The sequence below is a fragment of the Megachile rotundata genome, chromosome 2 (genome assembly GCF_050947335.1).
Source record: "Megachile rotundata isolate GNS110a chromosome 2, iyMegRotu1, whole genome shotgun sequence".
Lineage (NCBI taxonomy): Eukaryota > Metazoa > Arthropoda > Insecta > Hymenoptera > Megachilidae > Megachile > Megachile rotundata.
The window spans coordinates 19,160,508-19,176,736 of NC_134984.1; the positions used below are offsets into that span (position 1 = coordinate 19,160,508).

The 16,229-nt window shown below is 33.2% G+C and overlaps 1 protein-coding gene across 1 annotated transcript; it reads left to right on the forward strand.

Moving 5' to 3' along the window:
• The first annotated feature begins 6,972 nt into the window (after window positions 1-6,972).
• LOC100881849 (reticulocalbin-2) lies at window positions 6,973-9,486 on the forward strand. The gene is made up of 5 exons (XM_003699690.3): window positions 6,973-7,318; window positions 7,542-7,780; window positions 7,932-8,079; window positions 8,148-8,603; window positions 8,680-9,486. Exons 1-5 carry the CDS (start codon window positions 7,308-7,310, stop codon window positions 8,849-8,851), a joined length of 1,026 nt encoding a protein of 341 aa, XP_003699738.1. The 5' UTR covers window positions 6,973-7,307; the 3' UTR covers window positions 8,852-9,486.
• The last annotated feature ends 6,743 nt before the right edge of the window (window positions 9,487-16,229 follow it).

Below are 16,229 nucleotides of genomic sequence, written 5' to 3' on the forward strand. Positions count from 1 at the left end.
ATGCGAAATCAGGACGAAAAAAAAGAAGGTTTCTGGGAGAGGCTTGATTTATATCGGTTCGATATTTTCCGCAGGTCTCAGTGTTTCTTAATTCGAGGTTTCTCCGCGCGCGGAGGTAATTCGATTTCCTGGCGAATCGGTTGGAAGTAAATCAGGGTACAGTCCCCAGTGAAATTCGATTCGAAGTATTGTCATAATTTTCCCAAGATGCATGACACAACCGACTCCCGTTCTAAAGCATTTCTTAATCTCAAACCGAAAAACCAATCTGTAACCATGATGAACCCAACTATAATGAAGAAAATTAAATAAGTTAATAGAAAGTTAAGTAAGTTAATAGAAAGTTAAGCAAGTTAATAGAAAGTTAAGCAAGAAAGTTAATAAAGAAAAATTACCGTGAAGAAGTTAAAAGACAATTTGTGAAGACCGTCACAATTTTGAGGATTCCTCTCACATACTGTGACCGCATGTGCTCGGATGTTCGAAGACGGCCGGAATCTTCGACACGACAGCTCGAAATACGGCTTGTAAGGCTCCTTTTTTATCCTTGGTCAGCCATATTCCCGAGAATCGAGTCGGAGGATATCGATACCGTGCTACTTCGTGCAAAGCAGCCTCGAGCTGCGGGCTGCTGATAACAAAAAGGTCGGAAGGCGTTTCGTTTGGCGGGCCTTGTACGAACACTCGTATCTTCCTATATGAACTCCCGAAAAAGACTAACCTACCCCATTTCTTCCCACGCTGCAATTATTCGTGCGAAGAACAAATAAATATCTAAGTAGTGTAAGTGTAAGTTACAACTATGTAAGTTCATCCTTGTTCCTATATTTCCCAACTTGCAAAGTTGGGAACTTAAAATTTTATTTTTGCAACATTTCTAAATATACCGTTATAGGAAATGACTCAACTTCGTAGAGTTAAAACACCTACAAAGTTCTAACCCATAGTTTTTTATTTGATACGAAGAAACCGGAAGCGCCGGTACGACGAAATATTTCGAGGCGTTTTCACCGGATCGTAAGAAGGTTCGACGTTTCCGTGGCACAGAACCGCTTCAGCTGGGGCATACGCCCCGCGATTTAAGTCGTCAACTTTTATGGGGGTAGTTTTCCCGGAGATGGTCCGCGGCAAGCCACATAAAAGGGGGTGGAAGTTTCTGGTAATATGGCGGCTTGCCGCGGAATATGGCGGCAACTGTATACAAGAGATAGCGACAATATTGAGGTAGCTAGAAAGTCGAAGAAAACCAACCGGATTTTCCTTCTTCTGCAAGGTGATATCGGGTCAATGCACCAGCTTTTTTCTTTTCAACTATGCAGCTGCCTTACAAGGATTATACCTTGTCTTTGTTCCAAGACCCAAACATCTCTGTACATTGCGTTGCTTAAGAAACATGGAACGACAACACGACGACAACGTAGCTACTGTACAAAATGGCTGGCAACGTGGCTCAGAATTTGAATGGTTTACGTGTTAATGATTATAGACAATTTTTCTTTAGAAAATTAATGTAATGATTAATTTGTGAAAATTAATTTTTAATACGTTATTAAATAATTATGGGAGTTGAACATATTTTTTGCAAATGAATAGACAGAGACAGAGACAGAGACAGAGACAGAGACAGAGACAGAGACAGAGACAGAGACAGAGACAGATCTGCACCAACAAAAAAAAAATGCAAAAGAATATAAAAAGGGTAGCTGAATCTTTAAGTTTTCTCTCAAAACAAGAGAAGTAGTCCTCATACAAAAAATATCTAATTAAATATACATAAATAACATAAACTAATTTACAAATCCATCATAAAAATTTCAAGAGCAATTCAAAAGTATAGAACATTGTCTCCAAGAACGATTTCACCGAATGTTGGCCACGAGACAAAGGAAGCAACCGTTTGTTGCATTTCCGTAGAAGAGCAGGTCCAGATTTTCGCGGCGTAGCTCAGCGGCTGTCGCCGAAGGATTAAGAAGAAGAGGATTGCACTTTCTGCGTGGTTCGAAGGCTGCTGATTGCATCTGGCATTTGTGTCACGCTCTTGAGTGCCCAGTCGATATGCCCGGACAAATTGGAAATTGGTATTCAGTCCGTGGCCCACGCGACAGCCAGACGGATTTGCGAAGGAGCACCTTAGGCTAAAGCTATACCGGTCCTCTCGCACGGAGGGACAGACAAGGATGACCCGTGTGGATCCGTTAAAGTTGGTCAAATCGTTTCCCAATGATCACCTCGCACCGGAATACTAAAGACTGACGAGAGCGTACGTTGCCAAACGTTCTTCTGATTGATCCTTAAATGGGAAAATGCTGCGAAGGATTTTTTTAGTCAAATTTTGTTTGGACGTTGGAAGACGTTTAAGTAAAGACGTTTGACTAAAGACATTTGATGTTGTGAATGTCTGAAGACATTTGACTAAAGACATTTTACTAAAGACATTTGACTAAAGACATTTGACTAAAGACATTTGACTAAAGACATTTGACTAAAGACATTTCACTAAAGACATTTGACTAAAAACATTTGAGTAAAGACATTTGACATTGTGAATGTCCGAAGACATTTGACTAAAGACATTTGATATTGTGAATGTCAGAAAACATTTGACTAAAGACATTTGACATAGTGAATGTCGGAAGACAATTAACTAAAGACATTTGACTAAAGACGTTTGACTAAAGACATTTGATATTGTGAATGTCAGAAGACATTTGACTAAATGAAGAAAAATTTTGTCATTCAATTTTGGGTTTCTAAATAAAACGAAGTTCGTAATTGTCAAGGTGTTGTATTATGTTTAATGAGTCTAGTAGGAGGAACGACAACTAACAGCCTTCCTCTAACCATTTTCCCAAGAAGAAATATTCTTCAGACTAAGGACGAATATGTCTAGTACGAGGAAGGACAACTAACTACCTTCCTTTAATCATTTTCCCAAAGAGGAATATTCCTCAGCCTAAGGACGAATGAGTCTAGTACGAGGAACGACAACTGTCTTCCTTTAACAATTTTCCCAAAAAGGAAAACTCCTCAACCTAAGAACGACTGTGTACCAGGTGTGGTAGTATTAGGAACAGCAACTAACTGCCTTCCTTTAACAGTTTTCCCAAAAAGAAAAACTCCTCCCAAGAACAAACATAACCCCTATGAAAGTGGTCCCTTAGTCCCACTAATAAACTTGACAGGCCTTCCTCTAATAACCTTCCTCTAATAAACATGACAGGCCTTCCTCTAATAACCTCCCTCAAATAAACTCGACATAGGCCCTACAAGACCCAACTAAAAAACCCAACCATCTCCAAAGAAACCTTCCACCCCCTACAGTTAATGTCCGCCATTTGAGAAACGTTTCGAAAACGATTTAGCCCGAGGATACACTGTTCCCATCGGCGTAACCTAGTTTGCGAAGTCGTTTATGCATATCTCACGCAATTTTCTTACGGTTTCGGTCGTGTTAAAATATGTATGGAATCGAGTTAAGCCAGCATGCAGTCCGGCGGACGAGGAAGCCGCGGAAGCTGTTACCGAGCCATTTGCATGGCATCACCGCGATTTCGTTAAAACAACCAAAACCCCCCTCTTTACTCCTTCGTGTTTCTCCCTATCTATCTCGCGTCCCTCGCACGGGACAAACTCGATTTACCACTGTGGTAATCTAAATACACGGTGTTCCATTACGCGGAGCTGTGTCGCGGGATGTTTCGATTGTTCATATCGATGCTTTTCATTTTTACTGTTTCGAGGGAATAATTGCCTGGGATCGATTTTATGGGGGTTTGTGATTTTAGGTAATATGAAATTGCGTGGGGTAGAAAGAGGTATTATTGTAGCAATTGCTAGTGTGTCTATTATAAATGTATAAATATATATGTGTAGGGATTATTAACCTCTTGCAAGTACAATTTATTTGATGAGTCAGTCAAAACTAACTATTCTTAGCTGTAACAAACAAAGAAAATTAAAATGTGAATATTTTCTATTAAGCCATCTTTAATTTATGCAAACAAAGAAAATTAAAATATGAATATTTTCTATTAAGCCATCTTTAATTATGTAAACAAAGAAAATTAAAATATGAATATTTTCTATTCAGCCATCCTGAATTATGCAAACAAAGAAAATTAAAATGTGAATATTTTCTATTCAGCCATCCTTAATTATGCAAATAAAGAAAATTAAAAGGTGAATATTTTCTATTAAGCCATCTTTAATTATGCAGACAAAGAAAATTAAAATATGAATATTTTCTATTAAGCCATCTTTAATTTATGCAAGCAAAGAAAATTAAAATGTGAATATTTTCTATTAAGCCATCTTTAATTTATGCAAACAAAGAAAATTAAAATGTGAATATTTTCTATCAAGCCATCTTTAATTATGCAAGCAAAGAAAATTAAAATGTGAATATTTTCTATTCAGCCATCCTTAATTATGCAAGCAAAGAAAATTAAAATGTGAATATTTTCTATCAAGCCATCTTTAATTTATGCAAGCAAAGAAAATTAAAATGTGAATATTTTCTATTCAGCCACCCTTAATTATGCAAATTATTGTTGGACCAAATTTCAAGTTGAAAAGTATTGAAAATTAGAGTAAGGTTTCTAACATTTGAATTGTAAGAGCGTCAAGAGCGAGACTCGTCAGAGTACATCAAGGGGTTAATACTAATACAGCAGTTACTGATGTACCAGTTATACTAGCAACTAAGATATCAATTATCATGCTAGCAACTGTTAATGCACCAATTATTATAATAACACCAGTGCACTAATAAAGATGTAACATCAACCTCAAAATGCTAATACCAATATAAGCATCAACCCTTTGAATCTGCTTATCTCAAAAAATATTCCAAATCACAAAATAAAACCACCAACCCCAAATATTTTAAACTTGTAAAGTAATTGCAGTCGATGCATCCACACATTCCTCTTACATAATTACCCCAATTTTTGCTTTTAATAAATAAGTGTTGATGCAAAACTTGCGTCCCTAAAGGGATTTCATCCCTCTCGGGATGAAAAGGTAGAGTAAACTCGAATCGAAAGATCAGCTAAGTGCAATCGCGACAGAACCGATCTCCACTTGCAATATTTCCCGTTTCTGGAGAGACATATGCACGCTAGGCGAAAGGAAGCACCGTGGACACCCTCTTTTTCAGAGGCATCATGCCAAAAGTTACGAGCCTCGTGAAACGACGAAGAGGGGAACGAATCTTTTGCGGAAGAGAACCAACAGGGATGAAAAATTGGCGCCGGCAGACTTTTGTTTCCGAAGAAGCATAAAAATCGTTTCTCTTCGCTGACTGCCCGTATTACGCCATCCCTCTGTAGACAGTTTTATGTGTCTCACATTAATTTGCATAATCGAATAGAGGAATCTGAATAACGTCAGAGCTTGAGTGTTGCAAAATAAAATCGTCCCTTAATTTTAAAATTCTTGTGAGGGTGCGGCGATTTCCCAATCGTGGTTTTAGCAAACATTGGGAAATTTGTAGAAATGTATGTTTGATTGCTGTTGATTTTTGGGAATTGGGAAATTTAGTTTCAGTCGAATAGGGGGTTGGTTTAATGATGGTTGATAAAGTGGATTGCGATGGTAGGAATCTACTGTATCGTCGAAAGTTTTAGTTATTGAGACCTCTGGCGAGGGAAAACGTCGAAAAATACCGTCATGTTACAATTTCGACTAAATTTTATATAAACTACATCTTTGAACCCATAAAATGTATTGTAAACAGTATACAATCAATATTGATAAATATATATCGTATTAATTAATAAAATTAATATTAATTGAGCGTTCGCGGAAATAGAGAAAGTGGCGCCATCTCTCCGGCGAACAAGGTGAACTACATGGTTTTGAAACTGGCGCTTCGTTAGTTCCTCGCGCTGCCACCAGATGGCGTTTTTAAGTGGCGCCATCTCTCAGGCGAACAGGGTGAACTACACGGTTTTGAAACGGGAGGTTCGTTAGTTCATCGCGCTGCCACCAGATGGCGTTTTTAAGTGGCGCCATCTCTCCGGCGAACAGGGTGAACTACACGGTTTTGGAACTGGTGGTTCATTAGTTCCTTGCGCTGCCAGCAGATGGTGTTCTAAGTGACGCCCTCAAGTGGTAGAAGATGAGAACTAATTAAACTACAGTTTGAAAAGTGTGTAGTTCACCCTGTTGGCCGGAGCCAACCGGAGAGATGGCGCCATTAGTTCAATTTTTTAAAAAAGCAATTAATATTGATTTTCTTGATTAATATGATGTATATACTTATATTATACTTATTAATATTGATTTTATACTGTTTTTAATACATTCTGAAGATCTGAAGATGTGGATTATATGTTCAGAACAGATTACACCCTATACTGTACTTCGTCGATGAAACAGGAAGTGACGTAAGAATGGCAATACATCTTTCAAGTTGTCAAAAATTATTCCCACAGATATCCTTTGAAAAAAGGAGCTTATTCCATTACATTCGCTCAGCAATCCAGCTACGCGGTTTATAAAATTTAACATCGATGTTGGGAATGAATACTACCTTTATATTTTCTTTAAAACCTAGCCTCCCCTTAAATTCTAAGTCTCCTTAAAAATCATGACTTAACGCCACCAAGAAGTACTCTAAAACTTACACCCTTAAAACTCACCTAAAATTAAAAAATTTGCAAAGTTTTTAATATATGAACCATGTGTGAATATGACGCAAACTGTGCTCAATATTGAAAATAAATTTAAAAGATTCATAGAAGATGACATTATCAAACGACCTTCAATAAAAATCTTTTTTTACTGTAAAATCAATATCCTACCTCGGATTAAAATTAGTACATAAAAATATTCTGTAAGTTAGTTATAAAAGTTCTCCCCAATATTTCAAAATACATATTCAATTGTCTATCTTTGTATCACAAAAATAATTATTTCAAAGAAAAAAGAAATGTATGTAAAAGAATATCTGAAACAACTTCCGGTTAGAATCGACTTATCTAATTATTATCGTGACTTTAAAAAAAGATGAGTGTTCTTTGATACATTCTCACAGCATCTCCTCTTTCACTGGTTGGACACTGAAGTTAGAAATAAATTGTACGCGTCTATTTTTGAACTCCCTCCCTAGAACAAAATCATGACCGCACATACTGATCGTGGCTAAAGCAGACTCGACACTTTTTTTTCTTCTTTTGTTTTCACGAGCCGCACTAAGTTGTAGTATTCCAACACGCAAGTACTGATAGTCAGAACGCAAGAATTTTTCAATGAAAACACAGTGAGTGATCGTGATCACAGTGAGCGATTATAATGGAATTATAATGGAATACAGGTAAGGGAACGTTGTAGATTAATATTCGCTGTTATTACTTATTTTATCTCTACCGGCTTCAAGGTTTATTAATGAATTAAATTTGGAACTTATCAAAGATCGATTTTCGAGAACGATTATGCGATTTGGGAGCGACGAATAGTCGATAAAATACAGTATTGATATCGCTGTATCTGTCAAATTTTAGATGTGTGAGGTTATTTACTTTCATTCTTATTTGCAGAATTTTCTCTGAACCTATGATGGGTACACGGCAAATGCGTGTAACAATTTCACTGTTCCTTATTGCCACAACCTTTGGATTCTATTCATTTGCAAATGCTGCATCTGCACATATTCATACCCATGTACATAACAAACCTACCCATGAAAGGACAGAAGACGGTGCATATAGTCCACGGGATGTAAATCATTATGCAGGAGGAGAACATGATCAGGAGTTTGATCATGAAGCTATTCTTGGTATTCTTCAACATACATTAACATTTTACTATCCATTGACATCTACTTGATTTTGATGTTTAACTATTTACACTGCTATTATTTACCTTACTTCATTTATTTTATCATGTACCATGTGTTCCCTATTTTATTGTGTCATTATCTTTTATAGGAAGCGCGAAAGAAGCACAAGAGTTTGACAAACTTCCAATGCAAGAATCAAAAAGGCGCTTAGGAATATTGTTGAAGAAAATGGACTTGAATAATGATAAGTTCATTGAAAGGAATGAATTAAAAGCTTGGATTTTACGTTCCTTTAGGTACAGATAATTTAAACATTGTTAATTTGTTTGAAAGGCAAGTGAACACTAATTTATTTTGTAAATAGCATGCTTTCTGAAGAAGAATCGCAAGATCGATTAGAAGATGCTGACACTGATGAAGATGGTAAAGTTAGCTGGAATGAAATTCTACAAGATACATATGGCACAGATGCAGAAGACTTAGCCATGGATGACAAGCTAATAAATGATGATAAGCAAACATTTGATGCTGCTGATATGGACAAAAATGGTTATCTGGATGCAGAAGAATTCAAAGCCTACACACATCCTGAAGAAACACCTAGAATGTTTCCACTTTTATTAAGGCAAGCTTTGGATGATAAAGATAATGATAAAGATGGATTTATTAGCTTCCAAGAATTTATTGGAAATAGAGGCAAGGCAGAAGATAAGGAGTGGTTACTAATAGAGAAAGATAAATTCGATTATGAACATGATAAAAATGGAGATGGTAGACTAGATTCAGATGAAATACTTTCTTGGCTAGTACCAAGCAACGAGTAAGCATATTCTAATGTATAATTTTTTGTGATCAATAACTTTAAGACATTATATAACCATATATTACTATTTCAGGGAAATTGCAAGTGACGAGGTAGACCATTTGTTCGCTGCATCCGACGATGATCATGATAACAGGTTATCATTCGATGAGATTTTAGATCATCATGACACTTTTGTAGGCAGCGAAGCAACTGACTATGGTGATCATTTACAAGATATTGAACGTTTTACTGACGAACTTTGAGAATAAATTAGCACAAATTTTATCTCTTTTCGTAATTCCTATGATAATCTTATACATGACTGAAAATATTTTTAATACTTCTTAATGCCACTCTTTCAGCTCTACTATGTTTTAGTATTCCTACTTATCCTACGTTTAGAATCTATTTATATTACATCTAGTTATGCAGAACTATTTGTAATTGCACAAAATATTTAAAATACTCGACAAATAGTATCTCACATATACAGTCTTCCAATTTTTATGAAACTTTCGTGCCATAGAAACGGTGGCATTACGTTAAAGCTATATTGAAACTGTAAGATTTATGTTATATATTATTACAGTAAAAGTTACCAATTACCGTTTGTATTAATTCATTCTTGTTATTTATTGATATAACTTTTCCGTGGGATTATAAGTACTTAATAACATTGAAGTGACAATTTAGATGAATAGTAATTTGAAATGATAGATTGGACTAACTATTGTTCAATAATCATGTGTGCAATGTAGATTTAAATATCATCAATAGAAACATTAAACAAATTTTTTTATTCGTATGACTTTATTTATTATACTTTTTGTAATTATATGGCAAATGATGTATAATGTGATGAATTTTTTTTTTAATAAAATATGAATAATCCCACTCATCTATATCTTTTTATTTAATAATCCTATAATTGAATTTCGCGATAAAAGTTGTGTACATAAGTACCGCGCAGAAGAAGCCTCATGGATCTTAAAATGCCTAGCCATCTAGGATGCTGTTGGGCAGTCGTGAAACTTCATCTCACGCGAGAGATTTATGCGCATGCGTCAGCTGACGTCACAGCTTGCTGCCAATGCCGTACCTAGCCGGTACACGCAGTGGTGACTGATGAGGGCACATAATGATCCTACATAATTTTTCAAAAATTTTTATAATTGCACTGTAAACTATGAATGTATAGGTTGAGTTAGATTACATTAGACTTGGTTAGCTTAGTTATGTATATGACTGTATAAAACTATACAACTATATATATAGTATATATTATATATATATATATCAGTATATATATATACTATATATATAGTATACTATATACATTTACTATATACACTATATATATTATGCTTATTATTCTTATCATTATTACGCATAGAATAGTATAGTATACTATACTATATACTATATATAGTATATATATACTATATAGTATATATATATACTATACTATATATACTATACTATACTATACTATACCATACTATACTATACTATTCTATACTATACCATACTATACTATACTATTCTATACTATACCATACCATACTATACTATACTATACCATACTATACTATACTATACTATACCATACTATATTATACTATACTATACTATACCATACTATACTATACTATACTATACTATACTATACCATACTATACTATACTATACTATACTATACCATACCATACCATACTATACTATACCATACCATACTATACTATACTATACTATTCTATACTATACCATACTATACTATACTATTCTATACTATACCATACCATACTATACTATACTATACCATACTATACTATACTATACTATACTATACTATACCATACTATACTATACTATACTATACCATACTATATTATACTATACTATACTATACCATACTATACTATACTATACTATACTATACTATACCATACCATACCATACCATATCATACCATACTATACTCTACTATACTATACTATACTATACTATACCATACTATACTATACTATTCTATACTATACCATACTATACTATACTATTCTATACTATACCATACCATACTATACTATACTATACCATACTATACTATACTATACTATACTATACTATACTATACCATACTATACTATACTATACTATACCATACTATATTATACTATACTATACTATACCATACTATACTATACTATACTATACTATACTATACTATACCATACCATACCATACCATATCATACCATACTATACTCTACTATACTATACCATACTATACTATACCATGCTACACTATACTATACTATACTATACCATACTATACTATACTATACCATACTATACCATACTATACTATACCATACTATACCATACTATACTATACTATACCATACTATACTATACTATACTATACCATACTATACTATACTATACTATACTATACTATACCATACCATACCATACTATACTATACCATACCATACTATACTATACCATACTATACTATACCATACTATACTATACTATACTATACTATACCATACTATACTATACTATACCATACTATACTATACCATACTATACTATACTATACTATACCATACTATACTATACCATGCTACACTATACTGTACTATACTATACCATACTATACTATACTATACCATACCATACTATACTATACTATACTATACTATACTATACTATACTATACTATACTATACTATACTATACTATACATACTATATATACTATACTATACTATACTATACTATACTACACTATACTATACTATACTATACTATACTATACTATACTATACTATACCATACTATACTATACTATACTATACTATACTATACTATACTATACTATACTATACTATACTATACTATATATATATATATATATATATACCCATATTACTACTTTTGTCATCATTATCCTTATTATTCTTATTATTATCAATATTATCACGCATATTATCACTTTTATTACCATTATCCCTATTATTCTTATTATTATCAATATTATCACGCATATTACGACAACCATCATCGCTGGAACTGTATTTATCCTTACTACTGTTATTATTATCAATATTATCACCCATTTTATCACTTTTATTATCATTATCCCTATTATTCTTATTATTATCAATATTATCACGCATATTACTACTTTTATCATTATTATCCCTATTATTCTTATTATTATCAATATTATCACGCATATTACGACTACCACCATCGCTGGAACTGTATTTATCCTCACTACTGTTATTATTATCAATATTATCACGCATATTACTACTTTTATCATTATTATCCCTATTATTCTTATTATTATCAATATTATCACGCATATTACTACTTTTATTATCATTATCTCTATTATTCTTATTATTATCAATATTATCACGCATATTACTACTTTTATCATTATTATCCCTATTATTCTTATTATTATCAATATTATCACGCATATTACGACTACCACCATCGCTGGAACTGTATTTATCCTCACTACTGTTATTATTATCAATATTATCACGCATATTACTACTTTTATCATTATTATCCCTATTATTCTTATTATTATCAATATTATCACGCATATTATCACTTTTATTATCATTATCCCTATTATTCTTATTATTATCAATATTATCACGCATATTACTACTTTTATCATTATTATCCCTATTATTCTTATTATTATCAATATTATCACGCATATTACGACTACCACCATCGCTGGAACTGTATTTATCCTCACTACTGTTATTATTATCAATATTATCACGCATATTACTACTTTTATCATTATTATCCCTATTATTCTTATTATTATCAATATTATTACGCATATTACTACTTTTATCATCATTATCCCTATTATTCTTATTATTATCAATATTATCACGCATATTATCACTTTTATTATCATTATCCCTATTATTCTTATTATTATCAATATTATCACGCATATTACTACTTTTATAATTATTATCCCTATTATTCTTATTATTATCAATATTATCACGCATATTACGACTACCATCATCGCTGGAACTGTATTTATCCTTACTACTCTTATTATTATCAATATTATCACGCATATTACTACTTTTATCATTATTATCCCTATTATTCTTATTATTATCAATATTATCACGCATATTACGACTATTATCATCGCTGGAACTGTAATTATCCTTCCTACTGTTATTATTATCAATATTATTACGCATATTACGACTATTGTCATCGCTGGAACTACAATTATCTTACTACTCTTATTATTATCAATATAGCCTATATTATTACCCACATAACTATTGGTATAATAGTCAGAACTATTATTATTATCATTATCGCTATCATTATTATCAATATAACATATATTATTCCCCATACTACTAATACTATTATCGTTGGACCTATAATTATTATCCTTACTACTTTTATTACTATCAGTCAGTTAGCCCCTGGCCTAAGGTTAGGTTTTATTAGGTTAGGACTGGCCCTAGGGTTAGGTTACATTAGGTTAGGTCTGGCCCTAAGGTTAGGTTATATTAGGTTAGGTCTGGGCCCAAGGTTAGGTTATATTAGGTTAGGTCGGACCCTAGGGTTAGGTTATATTAGGTTAGGTCTGGGTACCTAACCTACCTAACCCACCCTGACCTAACCTGATCTGACCTAACCTTAGGGCCAGACCTAACCTAATCCAACCTAACCGGTTAGGTTGGAAAAGGTTAGGTCGGACCCTAGGGTTAGGTTATATTAGGTTAGGTCTGGGTACCTAACCTACCTAACCCACCCTGACCTAACCTGATCTGACCTAACCTTAGGGCCAGACCTAACCTAATCCAACCTAACCGGTTAGGTTGGAAAAGGTTAGGTCGGACCCTAGGGTTAGGTTATATTAGGTTAGGTCTGGGTACCTAACCTACCTAACCCACCCTGACCTAACCTGATCTGACCTAACCTTGGACCCAGACCTAACCTAATATAACCTAACCTTGGGCCCTGACCTAACCTGATATAACCTAACCTTGGGCCCAGACCTAACCTAATATAACCTAACCTTGGGCCCAGACCTAACCTAATCTGACCTAACCTTGGGCCCAGACCTAACCTAATCTGACCTAACCTTAGGGCCAGACCTAACCTAATCAGACCTAACCTTGGGCCCAGACCTAACCTAATCTGACCTAACCTTGGGCCCTGACCTAACCTGATATAACCTAACCTTGGGCCCAGACCTAACCTAATATAACCTAACCTTGGGCCCAGACCTAACCTAATCTGACCTAACCTTGGGCCCAGACCTAACCTAATCTGACCTAACCTTAGGGCCAGACCTAACCTAATCAGACCTAACCTTGGGCCCAGACCTAACCTAATCTGACCTAACCTTGGGCCCTGACCTAACCTGATATAACCTAACCTTGGGCCCAGACCTAACCTGATATAACCTAACCTTGGGCCCAGACCTAACCTAATATAACCTAACCTTGGGCCCAGACCTAACCTAATATAACCTAACCTTGGGCCCAGACCTAACCTAATATAACCTAACCTTGGGCCCAAACCTAACACAAAATATCATAACCTTGGGGCCGACTGATAGTACTAACAGCAGTAAGGATAATAATTATTGTTCCACCCATTGTAATACGAGTAATAAGGACTATTTATATTAAAAATAGATTATTACTACAAATAATAGCTATATCGATAGTAGAAGTAGCAATATTGGTAGTGATATAGGTTAAATTGATCATAATAAGAGCGATCCGGATAATAATAATAGTTCTAACTATTATAACAATAGTTATATGGGTAATAATATAGGTTATATTGATATTAATACGAGTAGTAAAGATAATTATAATTCCAGCGATGATAATAGTCGTAATATGCGTAATAATATTGATAATAATAAGAGTAGTAAGGATAATTACAGTCCCAGCGATGATAGTAGTCGTAATATGCGTAATAACAATGATAATAATATGAGTAGTATGGATAATGATGATAAAAGTAGTAGTATGCGTAATAATATTGATAATATTAAGAATAATAGGGATAACAATGAAAGAAGTAGTAATATGCGGAATAATACTGATAATAATGAGAGTAGTGAGGATAATTATAGTTCCAGCGATGATAATGCTCGTATTATGTGTAATAATATTGATAATAATAAGAATAATAAGTATAATGATTATAAAAGTAGTAATATGCGTAATAATATTGATAATAATAAGAATAATAGGGATAATAATGATAAAAGTAGTAATATGCGGAATAATACTGATAATAGTGAGAGTAGTAAGGATAATTACTGTTCCAGCGATGATAATAGTCGAAACATGCGTAATAATATTGATAATCATAAGAATAATAGGGATAATAATGATAAAAGTAGTAATATGCGGAATAATAGTGATAATAGTGAGAGTAGTAAGGATAATTACAGTTCCAGCGATGATAATAGTCGTAATATGCGTGATAATATTGATAATAATAAGAATAATAGGGATAATAATGATAAAAGTAGTAATATGCGTGATAATATTGATAATAATAAGAGTAGTAAGGATAAATACAGTTCCAGCGATGATGGTAGTCGTAATATGCGTGATAATATTGACAATAATAAGAATAATAGGGATAATGATAATAAAAGTGATAATATGCGTGATAATATTGATAATAATAAGAATAATAGGGATAATGATGATAAAAGTAGTAATATGCGTAATAATATTGATAATAATAAGAATAATAGGGATAATAATGATAAAAGTAGTAATATGCGTGATAATATTGATAATAATAAGAATAATAGGGATAATAATGATAAAAGTAGTAATATGCGGAATAATACTGATAATAGTGAGAGTAGTAAGGATAATTACTGTTCCAGCGATGATAATAGTCGAAACATGCGTAATAATATTGATAATCATAAGAATAATAGGGATAATAATGATAAAAGTAGTAATATGCGGAATAATACTGATAATAGTGAGAGTAGTAAGGATAATTACTGTTCCAGAGATGATAATAGTCGAAATATGCGTAATAATGTTGATAGTAATAAGAATAATGGGGATAATAATGGTGAAAGTAGTAATATGCGGAATAATAGTGATAATAATGAAAGTAATGAGGATAATTATAGTTCCAGCGATGATAATAGTCGTAATATGTGTAATAATATTGATAATAATAAGAATAATAGGGATAATAATGATAAAAGTAGTAATATGCGGAATAATACTGATAATAGTGAGAGTAGTGAGGATAACTACTGCTCCAGCGATGATAATAGTCGTGATATGCGTAATAATAATGATGATAATAAGAGTAGTAAGGATAATGATGATAAAAGTAGTAATATGCGTAATAGTATTGATAATAATGAGAATAATACGGATAATAATGATAAAAGTAGTAATATGCGGAATAATAGTGATAATAATGAAAGTAGTGAGGATAATTATAGTTCCAGCCATGATAATAGTCGTAATATGCGTAATAATATTGATAATAATAAGAGTAGTAAGAATAATTACAGTTCTAGCGATGATAATAGTCGTAATATGGGTAATAATATT